A 17,282-nucleotide genomic window follows, 5' to 3' on the forward strand; every position below is an offset into this window, starting at 1 on the left:
ATACATGTTTTGACGTGACTGGAACGTCATTCCCGTTATTGCTCTGTTAGTCTGGAATGACTGATTTAAGATAATTTGCTCTAATTTCCAAGCAAGTGATTCAGCATATATTTAGTTCAACTTTATGTCAAGAAGGCTGATACTTAACCAGGTATCTTGCAATCTGTGCTGCTTCATTTTATCACAACAGGGGGAAATCCCACATTCACTGAGCAGGGTATACTTGTAAATTATGTTTAAGCAGAAAAAAGTGGAAATCCAGTGTTTCATTGTGCTGAGTTACACCCATCCTTGATGGGGACTGTCAAGAACTCAGCCCCAGGTGGACAAAAGAAACTTAGCCCAGGTGGGCAGAGAGAGAGACTTGGTTTTCCCCTCCCAGGAGGAGGGGTCACTCTGGGTCAAAGTGGTCTATTCCTCTCCCCCTTCCTGTTCAGCAACCCTTTGGCAGACATCTTTTACTTCTCTCTCTTTCCGTGCTTTGCCTGCTCAGAGAGGTCACCTACTGCTCCTGCTTCCTGTGTCGACCACGTGCTGGGGCCTAGTTTGGGTTGGAAGGGGCCTTAAAATCATCTAGTTCCAACACCGTGCCATAGGCAGAGATGCGGTCAGGAAACTGAAAGTCAGCAGGAAGCAGAAACCCTTGTGAGAAAGATAAAACAGATTTTACAACCTGAGTTTCCAGTGCCTATTTTGTCAGCCTTTCCTAGTGACACTGGATTTGGAAAAGTCTTGCTTCTCTGCATTGAAGCTGGTGTTGGACCACTTTCCATCTGTGCCTTCCTGCTGCAATTAAGCTAGATCTTCACTTGTGCCTGAGGCATCAGATCTATCCTTACTTTGATCATATGTATCAGTCACCTCACTCCCATAGCCACAGTGTTGTGACTGGAAACTCATACTGAATCAGTTTTCTACCCCATGTTCAAGGTGGGTGTTTTTGGTTGTTAACTAGTCACAGTCCTGTCCCCATCCCTTAACTGTGGCCTGCCTCTGGTTGTTTGTACTGCAGACTTTAAAATGTTTGCCTTGAAAGCTTGGCAAGCATTCAGTATCGTTCTGAATCAACAGGTGTTCAGTATCTGTAGCTATCCTAGTTCCAAACACAAAACTAGGAAGTGCTCAGTGCAAGAATCCACCTTTGTGTAGCCTGTATTCAGATACAAGTGGTTGTTCACATTGAGAACTCTTCTATGCTGTCAAGGACTCTTTATGCTGTCAAGGAACTTTGCGTTTCTTCTTGGTCTTTATTGGCTCACTTTATCACATAACTCCACAGTACAGCATCTAGCCATATACGGTGCTGCATATGGTAGTTTAGTTTTAGTAAATGGCATGTCTCAGCTGAGTTCTTGCACAACTCTGTCTTAAACACCAATCAGATGTCTATTTGGGGCTCATTTAGTCAAATATATTCATCTCTTTCTGAAGATACAAGGACAGAAGATGCTTCATCAACACTCCAGACGTACCCAAGAACTGAGCATTTCCACTGTCATCCTATAGTTAAAGTAAAATTAACTTGGTCACTTATTTCAGATCTGGAAGTCAAGAAGAACAACCACCCACGTGGGGTGCAGGTAGTCTGTCATTTGCATTAGCACGTACTTAATTATTTTACTTCGATAAGCTTAAGCAGTGCTTATCCCTCTTCCCTCTTTAGCAGTAGTTATTTTCTGTGCTCCCTCCCTCTCTTACCCTATTTTATAGTGGGACCTGTAATCACAACTGATAATTACATAGAGAAAATGATTATTGCTTGCTGAAAACCAAAACAACAACCTTTCTTCAGATAGACATATTTTCTCCTCACAGCAAGTTCAAGGTCGATGTCACTCTCTTCCCTATGGATACTTTGCTCCCTTTTCCATGCAGGCTCATCATTCCCTTTTTTATTAAGAAGAGGCCAGGACTTGATGTTACCTGAGATTGGCAGGGGGGAGGAGTGGTCAGCACCCCATGCTGTGATTTCAGGACAGAAAGCTTTTTCTAACTTGGCTCCCAGCCTGGAAAGGTTCAGTCAATCTTAAACTAATAATAACTTATTAAGCTGATAACAGGATATCTGGAACTCAGTCCAAATATAAGCCATTTATTCTTCCTGTATCTATTAAATATCTCACCTTGTATAGCCTGACAGCTTCTGCCAAACCTTAATCTCTCAATCACTCAACTGCTATCTCTTTCTGTCTTTAGCCTCCCCAATACCTGCCAGCTATCATCACCAGCTATCCTGTCTCCACAAAACACAAGCAGAGAAATCACCTCCTTCAGCATAATGAAATTATGCAGCAAAATCTCCCTGGTTCTCCTTCTTGAATCACATCAATAGTAATCTCTTTTTATCCTTCAAGACCTCAGGTTTCTCCACAATCACATATGTTTTTTTTTCCAGTTTGGTTTACCATCCCACATCATCTGCTTTTGCAGTCACGTCAGCTACATGCAGCCATGACAATATTCCTTTGCATGCAATCTCAAATAATTTCAGTGAATATAATATTAAAGTATTACCTGATTAACTATTCCAGAGATCATTATTTTGTCTGTAGTTGGACTTGGCAGTGTTAGGTTAATGGCTGAATGCAATGACCTTGGAGGTCGTTTCCAACTTTAATGATTCTATGAATCTATGATTCTGTATTTTGCCAGATAAAACAAAAATGTTTGAAAAATGTTTGAAATGTTAATCTTTTCTTCTTATTATCTGGCTGCTGATTTGCTGTCTGAGTTCTAACTACTAACAAATCTCATCCATTTAAAATGGATACAAATAAGCAGATACAGATTATTAAGGTGAATCTTCTCATTTTGATTATATGGGATATCCTTATTTAGTATTTCATGGTTTGGCAGTTTCATGCAGCTATTCTTCTTCATTCAATTCAGTGCAGCTATCAAAACAGACTTCAAAACCCTCTTAGGCCTGCAGTCAGCGTAAACATAAGCAGAATTGTCGTTTGCTTTCTGTTGAGTGGCACAGGAAAAAGATGAAAGTCATAAGCTACAGCAAGGAAAATTCACATCAAATATTATGGGAGAGTGATACAACACTAGCGTAGGTTGTGTAGAGAGGTTTCATATCTGCTATGATCAATCCAGTTCATATATATATATCCTGAGATACATATATATCAGGCTATAACAAAATCCAGCATAAAGATACCTTTCTGTTCATGACTTTGGTTCTTAGGCAGAAGCTGTGCACCAACATATTCCATAACTCTCTCCAGCATGGCAAAGAGGGAAGAATGTAGATGTGAACAGTGTCACTGCTGACAAGTTACTCTGAAATTTCGTGTTAAACTAAGTCCACAATTCAGGTATTGTCATCAGCATCACTGGAGTTACCTGCCTTTTCTTGTCTAAAAAGCTGAGTTTCTATGCTTACATCTTTATGGAGTATGTGGATATACCAATTGTACTACTGTTGCCATGTGGATTTTCCCTCTGGATTAAGCAGCACTATCTGCCAGATTTTGTTCCTGGACACTTTTGGGGGCCTTCTGTATTGTGAAGGCAGTCACTATACTTCTCCAAACTGATGAACTGCACCGGCACAGTGTTTTCACCACCTGGGTCAGTTCATCAGTCTGGTTTGCTGCATGAAAAACTGCATGGTAGAGGAAGGTGGAGAAGTGATGGCAGCTACCTTTTTGTCAGCAATGCACACTTACATTTCAAAAACTATCCCATAATTTTTATTTCCATGCTTTTGACTTCTCCAGCCCTACAAAACAATCTTTGAGAATCTTCCCAGTTAAATAAAATTAGAATGTCATCACATAAACTTGCTGACTTCCTACTTTAAAAATGCCAACAAACATGAAATACATCTGTTTCTTAGTTATGCAAGTCAGCTGATCAGTCCATACATTAATACTTACCCTTAGCACACACAAACTGTACAGATTACTGATCAAATCATAAAGTCAGCAGAGACAAAAAACAACAGGCTACTGCAAAAACCACTCTTCCCCTCCTGACTATTACAATAGCAGGCTATAGCCACCAGGAGCTTAGCAGAAGGAAATTGTTAGGAAACAAAGAATCAGTTATGGTGAACTAGCAGTGAAACCTGGGAGATAAAAGCTTTACAAGATCTACCTGTATATAAGGACTCAAGGCCCCTTAAAAAAACACAAATCACACAACAAAGGGACTGCTCTTATATGGTCAAAGGTTCTAACTGCCCATGTGCTGGCTCAGGACTTGGAGAGTATATTCAAATTTCCCATTATTTCTCTAGTGGCTGCAGGCTATGTGATGCTCAGTTGTAGAGAACCCACAAATGAATTCCATATTTGAACAAACATTGGTAGTAACTGTTCCAGAACATTGGGGAGTTTGAGGCTGGCTGACACTTTTTAATTTTCTCATTAGCCTAGTAGCTGATTTCAATAAAAACTCTGGACAGCAGTCCAGGTCTAGTACAAGTACACTGTAGAGATAAAATTAAATTTGCCTTCCTTCTCTTTTTTCCTTCCACCCGTCTCTGATTTTGCTTTCTCTGATCCTTAGTCAGAACAGAATTTTGTTTTCTGAGTGTAGGTGGAGTCAAATGACTTTTGAGGAGGGGAGAAAGGGATTCTTATAAAATCTGACAGCTTACACATCCTGAATGAGACAGGTTGGTTGTTCAGATAGACTATGCATAGAAGGGAAAATGAGTAAGACAACCTAGTGGTTTGCAGCATACCTCAAGAACTTATATACAACTGGAAGGTGAAGGAAGAGCTTCATATCCCATACAAGCCTGGGGTTATCTGAATAAGGTAATTTCTTTATACTGTATTTTTGTTACTTCTTACTCAGGGCTTTCAGCCTCTCTTTTACATCCTGATGCACTTTCTCAGTTAATTGTGTTGTAGATCATATTCATTAGACTGGTCTTACTAAAATTGTGTTAATGAAGTTACAAAGGAAATTTTTATTAAGAGGTCCTCTTGAATTTCTGTCTGAAGAACAGTAACTAGTGCAGGTTTGTTGTGTTTGAAACTGTGGTGGCATGAGAGCATCAGCAGAGCCATTTGATGAAGACCAGAAGGTATCTGAGAGTGACAAACATAGGAGGTACCTGTTCCCTAGCTGAGTATAAGGGCATATGTGTGAAGGAAGTTTCAGCATGAGTTTAGACTTGTTTTCATGTGTCTTTCTATCATTCTTCTAATACAACAATTAGAAGAAGATTATATTAGTTAACTAACAGTTTTCCTAATGTGTACTTCATTGTTGTTCTTTTTTCCAGTTTTACGTTGATCTTGCTGAGTAGTTTTTGTTTCAAGTAGTTGCTCATCCTGACCCAGTGTCAGGCTTTGGTAAAAATAGTTATGCCTTTGTGTACCTCAAAGACATTTTTCTTTCTTATTTTTTTTCCTTAAGTCCAAATCTAACGCAAAGGACCATGCGTATACTGGAAAACCAAACAAAAATCCATGCTTAAGAAGTCATGTTTCTTTGACTAAACATGAAAAATTTGCCTTTTTGTCTTGTTGGGGAACCTGTGCTGTCACAAGTTCACAGGGAGTATGCCCCACCTGTTAGAGACAGTGAATACAGTTATTTGGGGAGTTACAGGAAAATAAGAAAATTAGAGAGTCAATGTAACAACAGCCTTGATTCCACCACAAAATTGTTCTACAATGTGGAGCAAATATATTAAATTCATTTGCCTTACTGTAAAATGAAAGTATTGGTTTTCACAAGTTTACACGGCACTCTAAAATGCAAGCAGTCAGACACGCTTTATATAATTTATTTTTATTATTTTCTGATAAACTTTCTGAATCATTGACATGAATAAAAGCAGAAATAGCTTGGAGAATTTATAGAGCATGAGTAACGCCAGTGCCACAGAAAGTGCCTTTGTATCCAGCTGCAAGTAGAAGGTTGCACTTTCGCCTGCATGTTCTTGCTGGCAAATTTCATGTTAAGGGGAGTAACACTACTGGCAGAACTGTTCATCTTCCTGATGCACACATGAAGCACAGACAATTGCGCTGTGGCTTTCCTGATTGAAATTCATGTCTCATCCATTCCGTTTGCCAATGGGAAAACTTGGAGGTAGGAAGCAGTGGGATGGTAGGCAGAATGCTAAAGCTTACAGGCATGGCTTTACATTCTTTGAAGGATCTTGTGTGTGACCAAGCACAATAGGAAGGGCAGTACCCCTACAGGTCTTTTCTTCTTTCTTTTAAAAGTCTAATTTTAGGGTCACAAGGAGAAAGTGAAGACATTAAAACCTTTCCAGTTGCCATAACTCAGTAGCTGTGAGCACAAAAAGATCCTGGGTGGTTTGTTCAGGTTAGTGCTTTTTTCTTTTTCTCGTTTATATGCTTGTAGTAAAATTTCATTTGCAAGTGACAGAGAAAAGAAAACACAACTGAAACAGTAACTCCATCATGGAATTGCATGTAATACTGTGATCACTAGAGGAGACTTGAGGCCAAATTCTGAGATATGACAAGAAAGACGTATTTGTGGTCAGGAAAAAGACTGTTTGTTTAAGTCTTGTGAGCTATTTGGCCTGATTCATACTCCTCCTGGGGGAGAGTTTGCCTAATGAAGGTGAAGGGTGCTGGGTGGTGTCAGGAAGTAGATCTTATCACACCTGTTTTCGTTTGGATGCTGCCTATTAAGTGGCAGGATTTCTTCTGTCTGTCTTGCAGCAGAGATCATAATCCTTTGCCCAGGCATGTCTGTCCATGCTGAGTGCAATAATAGCAGTATCACTCTGCCTGAGCAGGCTCATTCAGTGCCTGAGCAATGCATCCTATTTTCTATCTTCAGTGCCTCAAAATGAATTATGGCCATCCCACTTGAACACAGCAGTATCAAGACATGGATACAGCTTGATCTAGTTTCTCAGTTACAGAATCTGAGCACTAATATGTTTCCAACCTCACAAAAATCATGATCTTTGAAAGTATTAGCTGCATTTGACAACTGGTCAAACTTGGTCAAGGTCACCCAGAAACTGTGGGAATGAAAACCAGATTCCACCATATAGACTTCAACCACAAGGCATTTCTCCCTCTCTTGTGGCTCTGTTTCAGGACCTTGTCTGAGACTTTGTGCAACTGATTAATCTGTCTGGCTATGTCTGTCGTGCAAATTGTCCAGTGCCACATGCTAATCAAAGTTTGAGCCAGACACGTGGCAGCAGAGTGATTTTGCTTCTGATGCCTACAAAGTCCTGATGGCTTCTTTCCCCCACCCTGCTGCAATATTTTAGGTGCTCCTGAGCTCATGTACCCCTGAGGGGTAAAACTCATGGGGCTAGTGTCTGCTGCTTTGTACTGGGTGGCTTCTAGTGATATGGGTTCTTTTAAACCTCATCCTCCCCAGCTGCACACAGGGAAAATACATTTAAGTCCAGTATATCTGTAGCTATCCTTTGGCTCACATTTTTGTTCTTACAACAAAACTGCTTCCTATGCTATGTTGTCTTTTTTGGTTGGTTTGGGGGTTTTTGTTTGTTTTGGGTTTGTTTTTTTCTCCTGCATTACATACAACATGCCACTCAGAATTTAGTGTTCGTGAAGAATCAAGAAAAAATGCAAGAATGTTTCCTCCCTCAGCCAAATCCTATATCTTCTGTTCACAGCATGATTACTTGAGGTTTGTTACATAATTTCTAAGGGGAAATAGACTTTTTCAGTTATGCATTTAATAAGATGTTCTTCACAAAGATGTGCTCCATTTTGACAAAAATGCTTTGTAGTTTTGGATCCATGACTGTTTATAAATGCTCAGATTTTGAAGACCCTTATAGTTCTTATTCAGTGTTCTTTGCAAGTTACTCACTACAAAAATGGATATATTGGTTCAAGACAAAAGAGGATGTTTAAGATTAAGAATAGACTAAGCATAAAGTAATACTTCCCAGTTTCTACTTGCAGCTTGGAGACTTCCTGAGCCAGGGACCAGTTTTTTAAGCATTTGGTAATCCTCAGTTGCTTTGTACAGCACAGATTTATCTAATGTAAAGTTTTCATATCCATGGTATTATAAGGCAGGGAGTTCCAAACTTTCAGAGTGTACAGGGAGCGTTCAGACATCCAGTACCATTTCTAATACCATTCCCTAATACACTGAGAGACCAGAGTAACACCCAGTTTCATCCTGAATGCCATATTTGAGATTACACACATTGTATTTACACAGAGAGAAGACTGACTGCCACTGGAATTTCCAAGAAGTTATTGTAGTAGTTCTGAATTATAGTACTGCTAAAACAAAAGCAGGACTTAATAATATTAAGTTTATTCATGCTCATTCTTCAGTCAAAGGTGCCACTTCACAAGGGATTTCAGAGACAAAACACAGAGAAAAACAGGTTTGCAGTATTACTGATTAAATAGGATAAATATTGAGAGGATCCTATGGTCAGTACCTTCAACTTGAATTCTTTTGATTTTAAATTTCATTTTGATACTTGCCAAAGGGCAGGTGAAATCTTTCTTTGACAGACAGCTATTTCAGGAGTGTAAAGTCCACTAGGTTCAGACTTCCAGATAAGTGAAGTAGTTTCCATTTATTTCCCTTTATGGGGATGCCCAGAAGACTAAAACTGACAGTTTTCCTGATCCTTTAAATTTAGGAATCTTTTTTCCTGCCTCTTAGTCTGTCATACCGTGATATCACTCACAGAAGCAAATATAATTATGTTTTATCGATACACACAATTATGAAAGGCTGGTGGGTACAAACAAATACCTTGATGGCTTTGAGGTTCATGAGTGTATTGCAATATGAATGTTAGAAAGTACGGTATCCTGTCAGGCATTAAGTATTCTAATTGTTTATTATAATATATCAGTTTCAGAAGTGGGTGGGGTAATGTTTTTTAACCTACTAGAATGGGTAGAATCCAGGACCTTTTTCCCATCATTTTCTCTCCTATTTTCACATCTGCATGTTTTTTATTCTTTCTTCTTTTGCCCACTTTACCTGAATATTTTTCCTTTCTTAAATTTTTACTTTCTTTGTTTTACTTCTACTTTGCTTGCAGTCTCCTGGGATATCTGTTTCACAGGTAATATTTTTAATCAAATTACTGAAATGTGTATTGTATTTTCCCTTTGTAATTACTTGTGTAAGCTGTTTCTTCTTTTAATTATTTTATTTTCTCCTTTTTCTTTCCCCTTTCCTTTCTCTTTCCCCTTTCCCCTTTCCCCTTTCCCCTTTCCCCTTTCCCCTTTCCCCTTTCCCCTTTCCCCTTTCCCCTTTCCCCTTTCCCCTTTCCCCTTTCCCCTTCCCTTCCAGATCTCTTAAAAGTCCTGAGCACCATCCCAGCAAAACAATCTGAGAGAAGATCTGAGAATTAGAAAAGATGCAGGCCCAAGGCAGCAATCCACCAGATGGTGGCTATGGCTGGGTCGTGGTAGTGTTAGCCTTCTTAGTGATGGGCCTCACTGCTGCTGTCCTCAAGACTTTTGGTCTGTTCTTTGTTGAAATCCAGCAGCACTTTGATGAACTTGCAAGCACCACATCCTGGATCACATCAGTAACTATTGCTGTCTTTCATTTGGGAGGTAGGTAGAAATGCTTCTCTAGTACTTTATTTTAATGTCTTTCGCTACTGGATACATTTGGAAGAGGTTCCTTAGAAAAACCCACAAAATAAAAAGAGTAAGGAGAATAATTCCTTCTTCTGCCTGTGCAGAAAGTTGTCTTCTTCTTATGAAATTATATCCATGTGTCAGACATGGAATGGGATAATAAGGACTCTATATACACAGGAATCTCATTGCCTTAAAGAACTTTAAGTACCTAAAGTCAGTTAAATTTTCTTACAACCTTTGAATCAAACTCATTGGAGGTAATGCTAAGAACTGCAGAGCTTGTTGGATCAAGCCCTTAAATCAGTTTGTGCAAGTTCACTGATCTCACAGTGACTCTTGCTTTTTCAAAGTACTTTAAGATATAAGAGCTGTGATGCTGCCCAGCAGAGAAACCATCTGCTACCAAAATTACGAGTCTCAGTCCTGCTTTCCCCCTGATGCCGCCTTCCCCACATTCCTTCCCTGTATTGCCAGTTCTGGCTCTCCTTTTCCCCCCTTAGAATGATTCCAAGTCATTGATCTTAACAGAAAATTCATCAAGTTAAAAAGAAAAAAAATCAGTTCACTTTTAGGAAGGCAAGGCAAGACCAAGCAGAGATTAAAGGAAGAGACAATGAACTACGGTAATCAAAGGCAATGGGCTGTGTGATCAGGGCAAATACCACATCTCATCTCACCAAATGAATGAGGGAAAAATATCAAACATACTGCATCTCACTCTAACTTAGTTGTTTACAGAGTCCTTTGTGCCTTAGTAAATTGTACGAGCCTTCATTGTTATGGTGAAGATTCCAAATGTGTGCAGGCATGAACTATACAGAAGTTGTGAAGCATACTTTACATACTCTCTTATGTAGTTGCAATAGGTAAGTCTCTTTATGTGATAAATGTTATCATAATTTTGTTTGTGAATCCTTCATTGCATAGGTACTTTTATAATTATATATCTCCTGCTCAGTCCACACCTGTCAGTACTATTGCTTGCAATTCCAAAAACCATGAGCAACTGATCTTTCTTTGAAAAATGTATTCACAAAAACAAAACAGTAGTGAAAAGAGATACAGCAAATCATGTGTGTTGAAGAGTTTTTCAGTTCCATGAATTGCTGTCCTTCATTTGCAGTATTATATCTTGTTTCATTCTGACAGAAATAATTAATTTTAAAATCAATGAAAATTTTGCTTTTCCACATACTTCACAAACTGCAGAAATTAATACATGAGAATCTATCAATTTGGTTTGCAAATTAGGCTTATCTATGACCTATTATGATGCTATTTTTAATTCAGGTATATGAACTTATAAAAAACAAACGAACTCAAAGTCCTGGTTTAGTCTGGGTTTGACTTGCAGTTTTTTCAATATATATTTACACTATATAGGAACGTATCAAGGATAGAGAGTATTAAATAATAATATCAAGGATAAACCAGCAAAACTGTATTTGCCTAGCCAGGTCTGAGGCTGGCCTACTTCAAAGAAGGCAGCAGAAATTACTTTTCAACCTTTGGAGTCCTGTGAAAAGAATCCTCTTCCAGTGAATACAACTTGAAGGCCAAACATTTGAAAATCCTTCTTTATATCAGTTCATAAAGTTTCGGGTCACTATAAAATTTTCCTGACCTTCTTCTGCCTTTGCTTCATTTATAGGGTCCAGAAGACCTTCTGCTGAAGATCATCTGAGCCTCCAGTTCTTTGAGAATCTTTCGTGGCCTGGCTTAGTCTCTCTTAATATGTTCCTCTGAGAAACCTCCAGTGTCACTTGGCTCAGTATGAAGGATGATCACTGAATTATTAATTTTTCCCATTTGGATCCTTTCAACAGCAGCTCTATGTCTTGTGTGGAAGGAGAGCACACCCTACTTTCAAGGTTGCATCTGCAACAGGCTGTTCGATTTACCACAGCAAGGATTCTCACCATCACACACATAGACCTTCTCTTGGTACTGATGTACATCTCCCATCACCTTCCCTTTTTGCACTGTGATTATCACCCCCTAAGTTTCCTATGTATCACTCTTTATCCTTTCAGACTCTGGACTCTACCCGTCTTCTCCACTTCTAGTTCTGTGGCTATCTTCATTCTTCATCCTGCTACCCCATGTTAGTTTCTGTTAATTTCTCATCCTCATTTTGTATTACAAAATTTGACTGTTAGTAATGTGTTTGCTCCAGTTGCAGATCTTTCTCTTGTCTTTAAGCATCTCATATGAACCTACTTTTCTTTTCTTTTGCTCATCATATTATGTATGATTCTCCAACTGTACATACCTTATCCTGTCTCATCCCTCCCACCACATCTTACAGCCCATGACTGAATTCCGGCATAATCATTATATGCTTATTAAATCATAGCAGTTTTTGCTGTAAATGCTTTAGAGGCATTTGGGGTTCATGTAACTTCTGCCAGCTACATACTGTCAGGAAATGTACATCCTGCAGATTTTGCAGCCATTAATACCTCCCTTGTTACTTTTCCCAACTTTCACTTGTCTCAGCTAAAAAAAAAAAATACTTTATTTGTGGCTTACTTAACATAGGTGAATGTACAAGAACCTGTCCCTACAGACTACTATAAAACTTCCTTTCCTGCCTTCCCTCTCTTCACTGTCTCCCCACGTCTTTTAGTTTATAAGCATGGTCCTCATTAACAGAATTTTATTTTATCCCCAAACTCCATTTTCTAGAATATTAACAAATTGACTGAAACGACTCCAGTAGCACACTACGAAGCCCCGCCGAGAACTGGTGGTGTCAGGCGTTACTTGAGGCCCCTCTAGTGGCCGTGGTTATTTTAAAAATAACCTACAGAGGGATTCAAGCTGTCCCTGCAGGACAGAGTGCCTTTCCATGACAGATAATAGCCTTGATCTTACCTCTGTGATGCTGATGGAAAACAACCGGGAAGTATAAGTGATCTTTGATTAAGCAAAAATATCCCAAACATTTCAGGTGCTTCCAAACAATGACTAGAAACCAGTGCTTTGGTTTTCAAAATTACTGCACCAAGTCAGATCTTTACCTGGTGCAACCTTGCCCTTGCGTGTTGAAGGGTTCCCACAGTCTGCTCAGAGAAACTATACCACTGAGATAAACATTTAGGAAATAACTACACATTTCTTGGAAAAGCATTACCTTAAAATAAACCTTGCTTTTTTGACCATTCATAAAACATTCTTATTTCCATGAACAGATGATTTTGCAAAGCTCTAGAAGATAAAGACTAGTTTTCTCCAGAAAGTTTTCACTGCCAGCCATATCAATCATACACTGTCAATAATACAATTTTATGGAGTAACTTAAGAGATTCTGTGTCTGGGGTTTGACTTTCTGATAAAATGCTACAGATTTCTGTCATGAAACTCAGTAGAACTGTTCTGCAAGGAAGGCATTGACATGCTCTTTTCCTTTCAAAAAGTTCAACATGTATTTTATAATCTGTGCCACAGGGACAGTCACTTCCCTGTCAGCAGAGATCCTGTTTTAGAATTTTGATTGACTTCCCCCTGTCCAGCAGGATTCAGGTTGTTGGAGACAATCATTATAAGGGTATTTCTCTTCCAGATGTTTTATGTGATTGTTTGTCCTGTCAATCAGCTTCATGTTCCGAAGGCATTTACCTTTCTCCTATTTCACCACTAATGCAGCCCCTGTTGCCAGCTCATTGTGTGTACGATACACCCATCGGGCAGTTGTGATCACTGGAGGACTCCTGGCTTTTTTGGGAATGGCACTGGGATTTCTTGGCTTCAGCATGATCTGGATGTATGCAACAACCGGCTTCCTGCAGGGTATGACTTTTTGACTTAATGGATTTCTTTCACCAGCATCCCTGAGGCCTTATTTGAAGGTGCTAATAGTAGGAGTTTCAAATCTGATTTCTGTTTTGATTTATGAGCAACTAGAACCAGCAACCTCTTTTTAAAGGTTATTTCCCTTATATCCCATTCTGGAATTGGTGCTAGAAACCTGCACCAACAAAGGTGAATAATTAGATGCTAGTTATTTTCACACATTTTTTTGTATCCAGAAAATGAAAAGTGTTTTATTTTTCACTCAGCCAAGAGCTTTGTGAAGGTTTAAAGAACATAAAGGGTGCAGAAGTATTAAGGAGACAGAGAACCCAAACTTCTTACTTCCTATCAAATAATCCTATGTTTTGAACACAGTTCCAGGCTTTCAGTCGATTCTAACCCCTTGCTTTACTCTAGGTGAAATCAGGCCAGGAAATTGTCTCCAAGAGCTAGCAGATTTTCCTGGAACAGGAAGTGAAGCTGGCAGGGAATGAAATAAACAATTCCCAGTTCCATGCTGGATGCCTGAGAAAATGTCTGGAATTTGAGCCCTTTGTCATTCCTGGGCTGCCAAATAGTTTCTAGGGAGCCATTAAAATCACTGTAAGTAAGAGCAGGTTTGAAGCCTGCTCAAAGCAGTCAGGCAAGAAGATGAAGGTTAACCAGAGGTAATACACCATCTTTCTTCACATCCTCCCTCACTTTCTAGCCGAAACACAGCTCAGCTTAACCCAGTGATGTGACCTAGTACCAGCCTTAGTTAGGACACTCTGAGATCTGTCTAGTTTCAGCCACATAGCCATGTAGCTATGTTTGTTTTTCCCACAGTGAGAATATAATTGTGTATACTTCATATTCTTGCTTTTTTTCTCAAACATATCACTTATTCTCACAGAGCATATGCCACAAATCTTACACATATTAGAGCTGAGCTCATGCTTCTGCTAGGAAGAAAAATACTTTTCTTTTACCTGTTCTTAACTTTACAAACATAGAGGCACTGAGTTATTTAATTTTCACCTTCACAAAATAACTTACTGATGTCTAACTGGTGCTATTTGTATTGGTGTTTTTCAGGACTTGGAATTTCCTTTTCATGGACATCAGCCATTAGCATTGTGAGCCATTATTTCTCAAAAAAAAGAGCTTTGGCCAATGCTATTGCCAGTGCTGGAGAATGTGCCTTCGCATTCACATTTGGACCTTTTTTCCAGTGGCTGATCAGTCAATATGGATGGAAAGGTGCCCTCTTGATCATAGGTGGCATACAACTCAATATTTGTGTCTGTGGAGTACTGATGCGACCCCTGGCAACCAGCTGCCTCCTTGAGGGTAGGCATGAAACTGAGATGCCATCTGGCAACAGTTCATCTAGGACAGAAAAAGAGGATAGATCTCCCATTGCACACAGAACTTTCAACTGGATGCTTCTGAGGAAACCACAGTTTGTACTTTATGCCATTTTTGGCATATTAGCTGCTATGAGTTTTTTTGTTCCTCCACTATTTTTAGTTCCACTTAGCTACAGCCTGGGAATAGATGAATCATGGACTGCATCCCTTCTATCCATTTTGGCTGTGGTGGACTTTGCAGGCAGACTGTTATGTGGCTGGTATGCCAATCTCCATGTTACCAAAAGCGTTCATTTGTTGACAATGACAATTACACTGATCAGTACTTCCCTGATGCTGTTGCCACTGGCTAACAATTACCTGTCCTTGACAATATTCACTGCCTTCTATGGATTCTTCTTTGGTACAACTGTTGCTGTTCACATTACAGTGCTAGCAGATGTTGTAGGCATGCCAGATTTTGACAGTGCTCTAGGGCTTTTCATGCTCATTCGAAGCACTGGAGGTTTTGTGGGGCCTCCTCTTGCTGGTAAGTTGAGATAATATTCTGACAAATACTGTTTACAAGAAGAAAGGGTAATGGTAACCTAAAAACTCTGGATTTGAACTCAAATTTTCCGTTTTAGCTTAGGGGCATCTGGGAGAAAAAAGATATAAAAATAAAGAGTCAGTTTAATTCCTCTCCAAAACGTCAGTTTCTCTCCTCTGTGGTTTTAGAGATACCTGTTCAACATGAAAGCAGGAAGAGTTTGCATGGTGGTGTTCCTGCTTCCCAAATTCCACTTCATCCCACTCAATGGGCTCCCACTGTCTTTCTATGAAAATACACCTTTGGTGCTAGCAAAAGATTCAGACATTCAGAGAAGAAACTAAAATTTGAGACGACATATTGCATGAATGCTGGTATTGTTGTAAGGGTTTCTACAGTATTGAACAGCTTGAAACATTAAGCTACGTGAACATCAAGGAAATTTCACAGAAGTGCCTGCTGATTTCATAGCATTTGAGAAAAAACAGTACAGTAAATGGGGGAGGTAGCACATGAAAACAGTGGGAAGAGAGAGCAGACAATGAGACAGCACATGGATTTATGGGCTGGTAACAAGACAAAGTCATCTTGGAAAAATGTGAGACAAACGAGCTGCGAGCTGTAGGGATTTTATAAAATGGTATGGCAGAAAAATTACCAATGTGACTAGTAGAATGTGGCTTTGAGTCCTCATCCAAAGATCACTGCTCACACACTAATGATGACTTTTGTGGTAATGACACTACTACTAGGTGGCAAATGGGTCACTACTGCTAGGTTGCAAATGAATACTGGAATGTTTTACTTAACTTTTGAAAATATAGGAAGAATGAAGATTTATAAAGAATTTGAAGCAGAACAGTACCCAGGGTATGCTGGGAAGACCTGAATACAAAGGTAACAAGATATTTATGTAGTGGCTGGTAATTAGTACTGATTACTGGGGATGAGTCTGACCCATTTGTATACATATAGTAAGCTAAAAAGAAGGTATGGAAGAGAAAGGAACCCTGAATGCTTTTCAGGTTCTGCTCTTCTACTTTAGGAGTAAAATCAGAAAGCTCTGGATTGCAGTCCTTTGCCTAACAAGACCGTCACTAAATTGGAATAAGGGCTAGGAAGTATGCTAGATGTAGACAAACTTTTCAGTGGGAGATTCAACAAGAAGCCTTCATCAACCCTCAGATGAACCTGCCATTGTACCTGCAGAACAGCTGATACTACCACATACTGATGCAGTTACTGCTACTACACCACTGTTCGGTGTTTTTTTCAGTGTGGTACGTGATGGCATTAGGCATGAGGGCTGTTTGTTAACATCTCTGACTCTATAAAATGTTGAACAGGAAACCCCTTAACACTGCAGGCAACCTCTCCAACTGTGTCTCCAGCAGAGGCCTCTCCTTTCCTTCTTTAAACGTTCTCATGCTTTTGGACCACAGTTATGGTCCAAATTACAGCACCTGTGAAATTACACCACAGAACATGGGACTACTCAGATACTAAGCTGCATTATTGGGGTGTTTTTTCTGCCATTACCTTTTTTGTCTGACATGGTTTATGTTGGAAAGTACATCAAAATATTAATATACGTATGAAAAGTAAATGAGAATTGTGTTTCAAATATTAAAAAGCTATGATGGGGCAGTGTTCCATGCACATGTGATATAGGAAGCTGCAAGACAGGCCCGTAGCCAGCGTACTCGCTTTGGGAGATGACGTGTTCACACTGCTGAGCAAATTCAGATTAGTCTGCTTTCTGTCAATCACATTGCTGTCATTTGTTTCACCTCAGGTCTGATCGTGGACATGGTTGGAGATTACAGAGCAGGCTTCTACATGGCAGGAGCCACTCTTTTCCTATCAGCTGGATTTTTAGTTATTTTAGATCAGCTCCAACAGAGGAATGCAAGAGGAAGCCAAACTAATATTAAATCAGAAAAGCCAATGTTACCTTACTCTTCAATCCATCTCTTGAAACTTCAAAACAGAAGGTGTTGAGAACATGATATAGTGGTGGGACTACATCAGACATCTTAA

The 17,282-nt window shown here is 39.4% G+C and overlaps 1 protein-coding gene across 1 annotated transcript; it reads left to right on the forward strand.

The window, feature by feature from the left end:
• Positions 1-9,334: 9,334 nt before the first annotated feature.
• On the forward strand, positions 9,335-17,282 carry LOC128979356 (monocarboxylate transporter 13-like). Its single transcript, XM_054397572.1, is given in 4 exon segments — positions 9,335-9,536; positions 13,215-13,358; positions 14,439-15,242; positions 17,038-17,282. Coding segments are annotated over 4 exon segments (1,395 nt in total).

Source organism: Indicator indicator, chromosome Z, assembly GCF_027791375.1.
Source record: "Indicator indicator isolate 239-I01 chromosome Z, UM_Iind_1.1, whole genome shotgun sequence".
Taxonomy (NCBI): Eukaryota; Metazoa; Chordata; class Aves; order Piciformes; family Indicatoridae; genus Indicator; species Indicator indicator.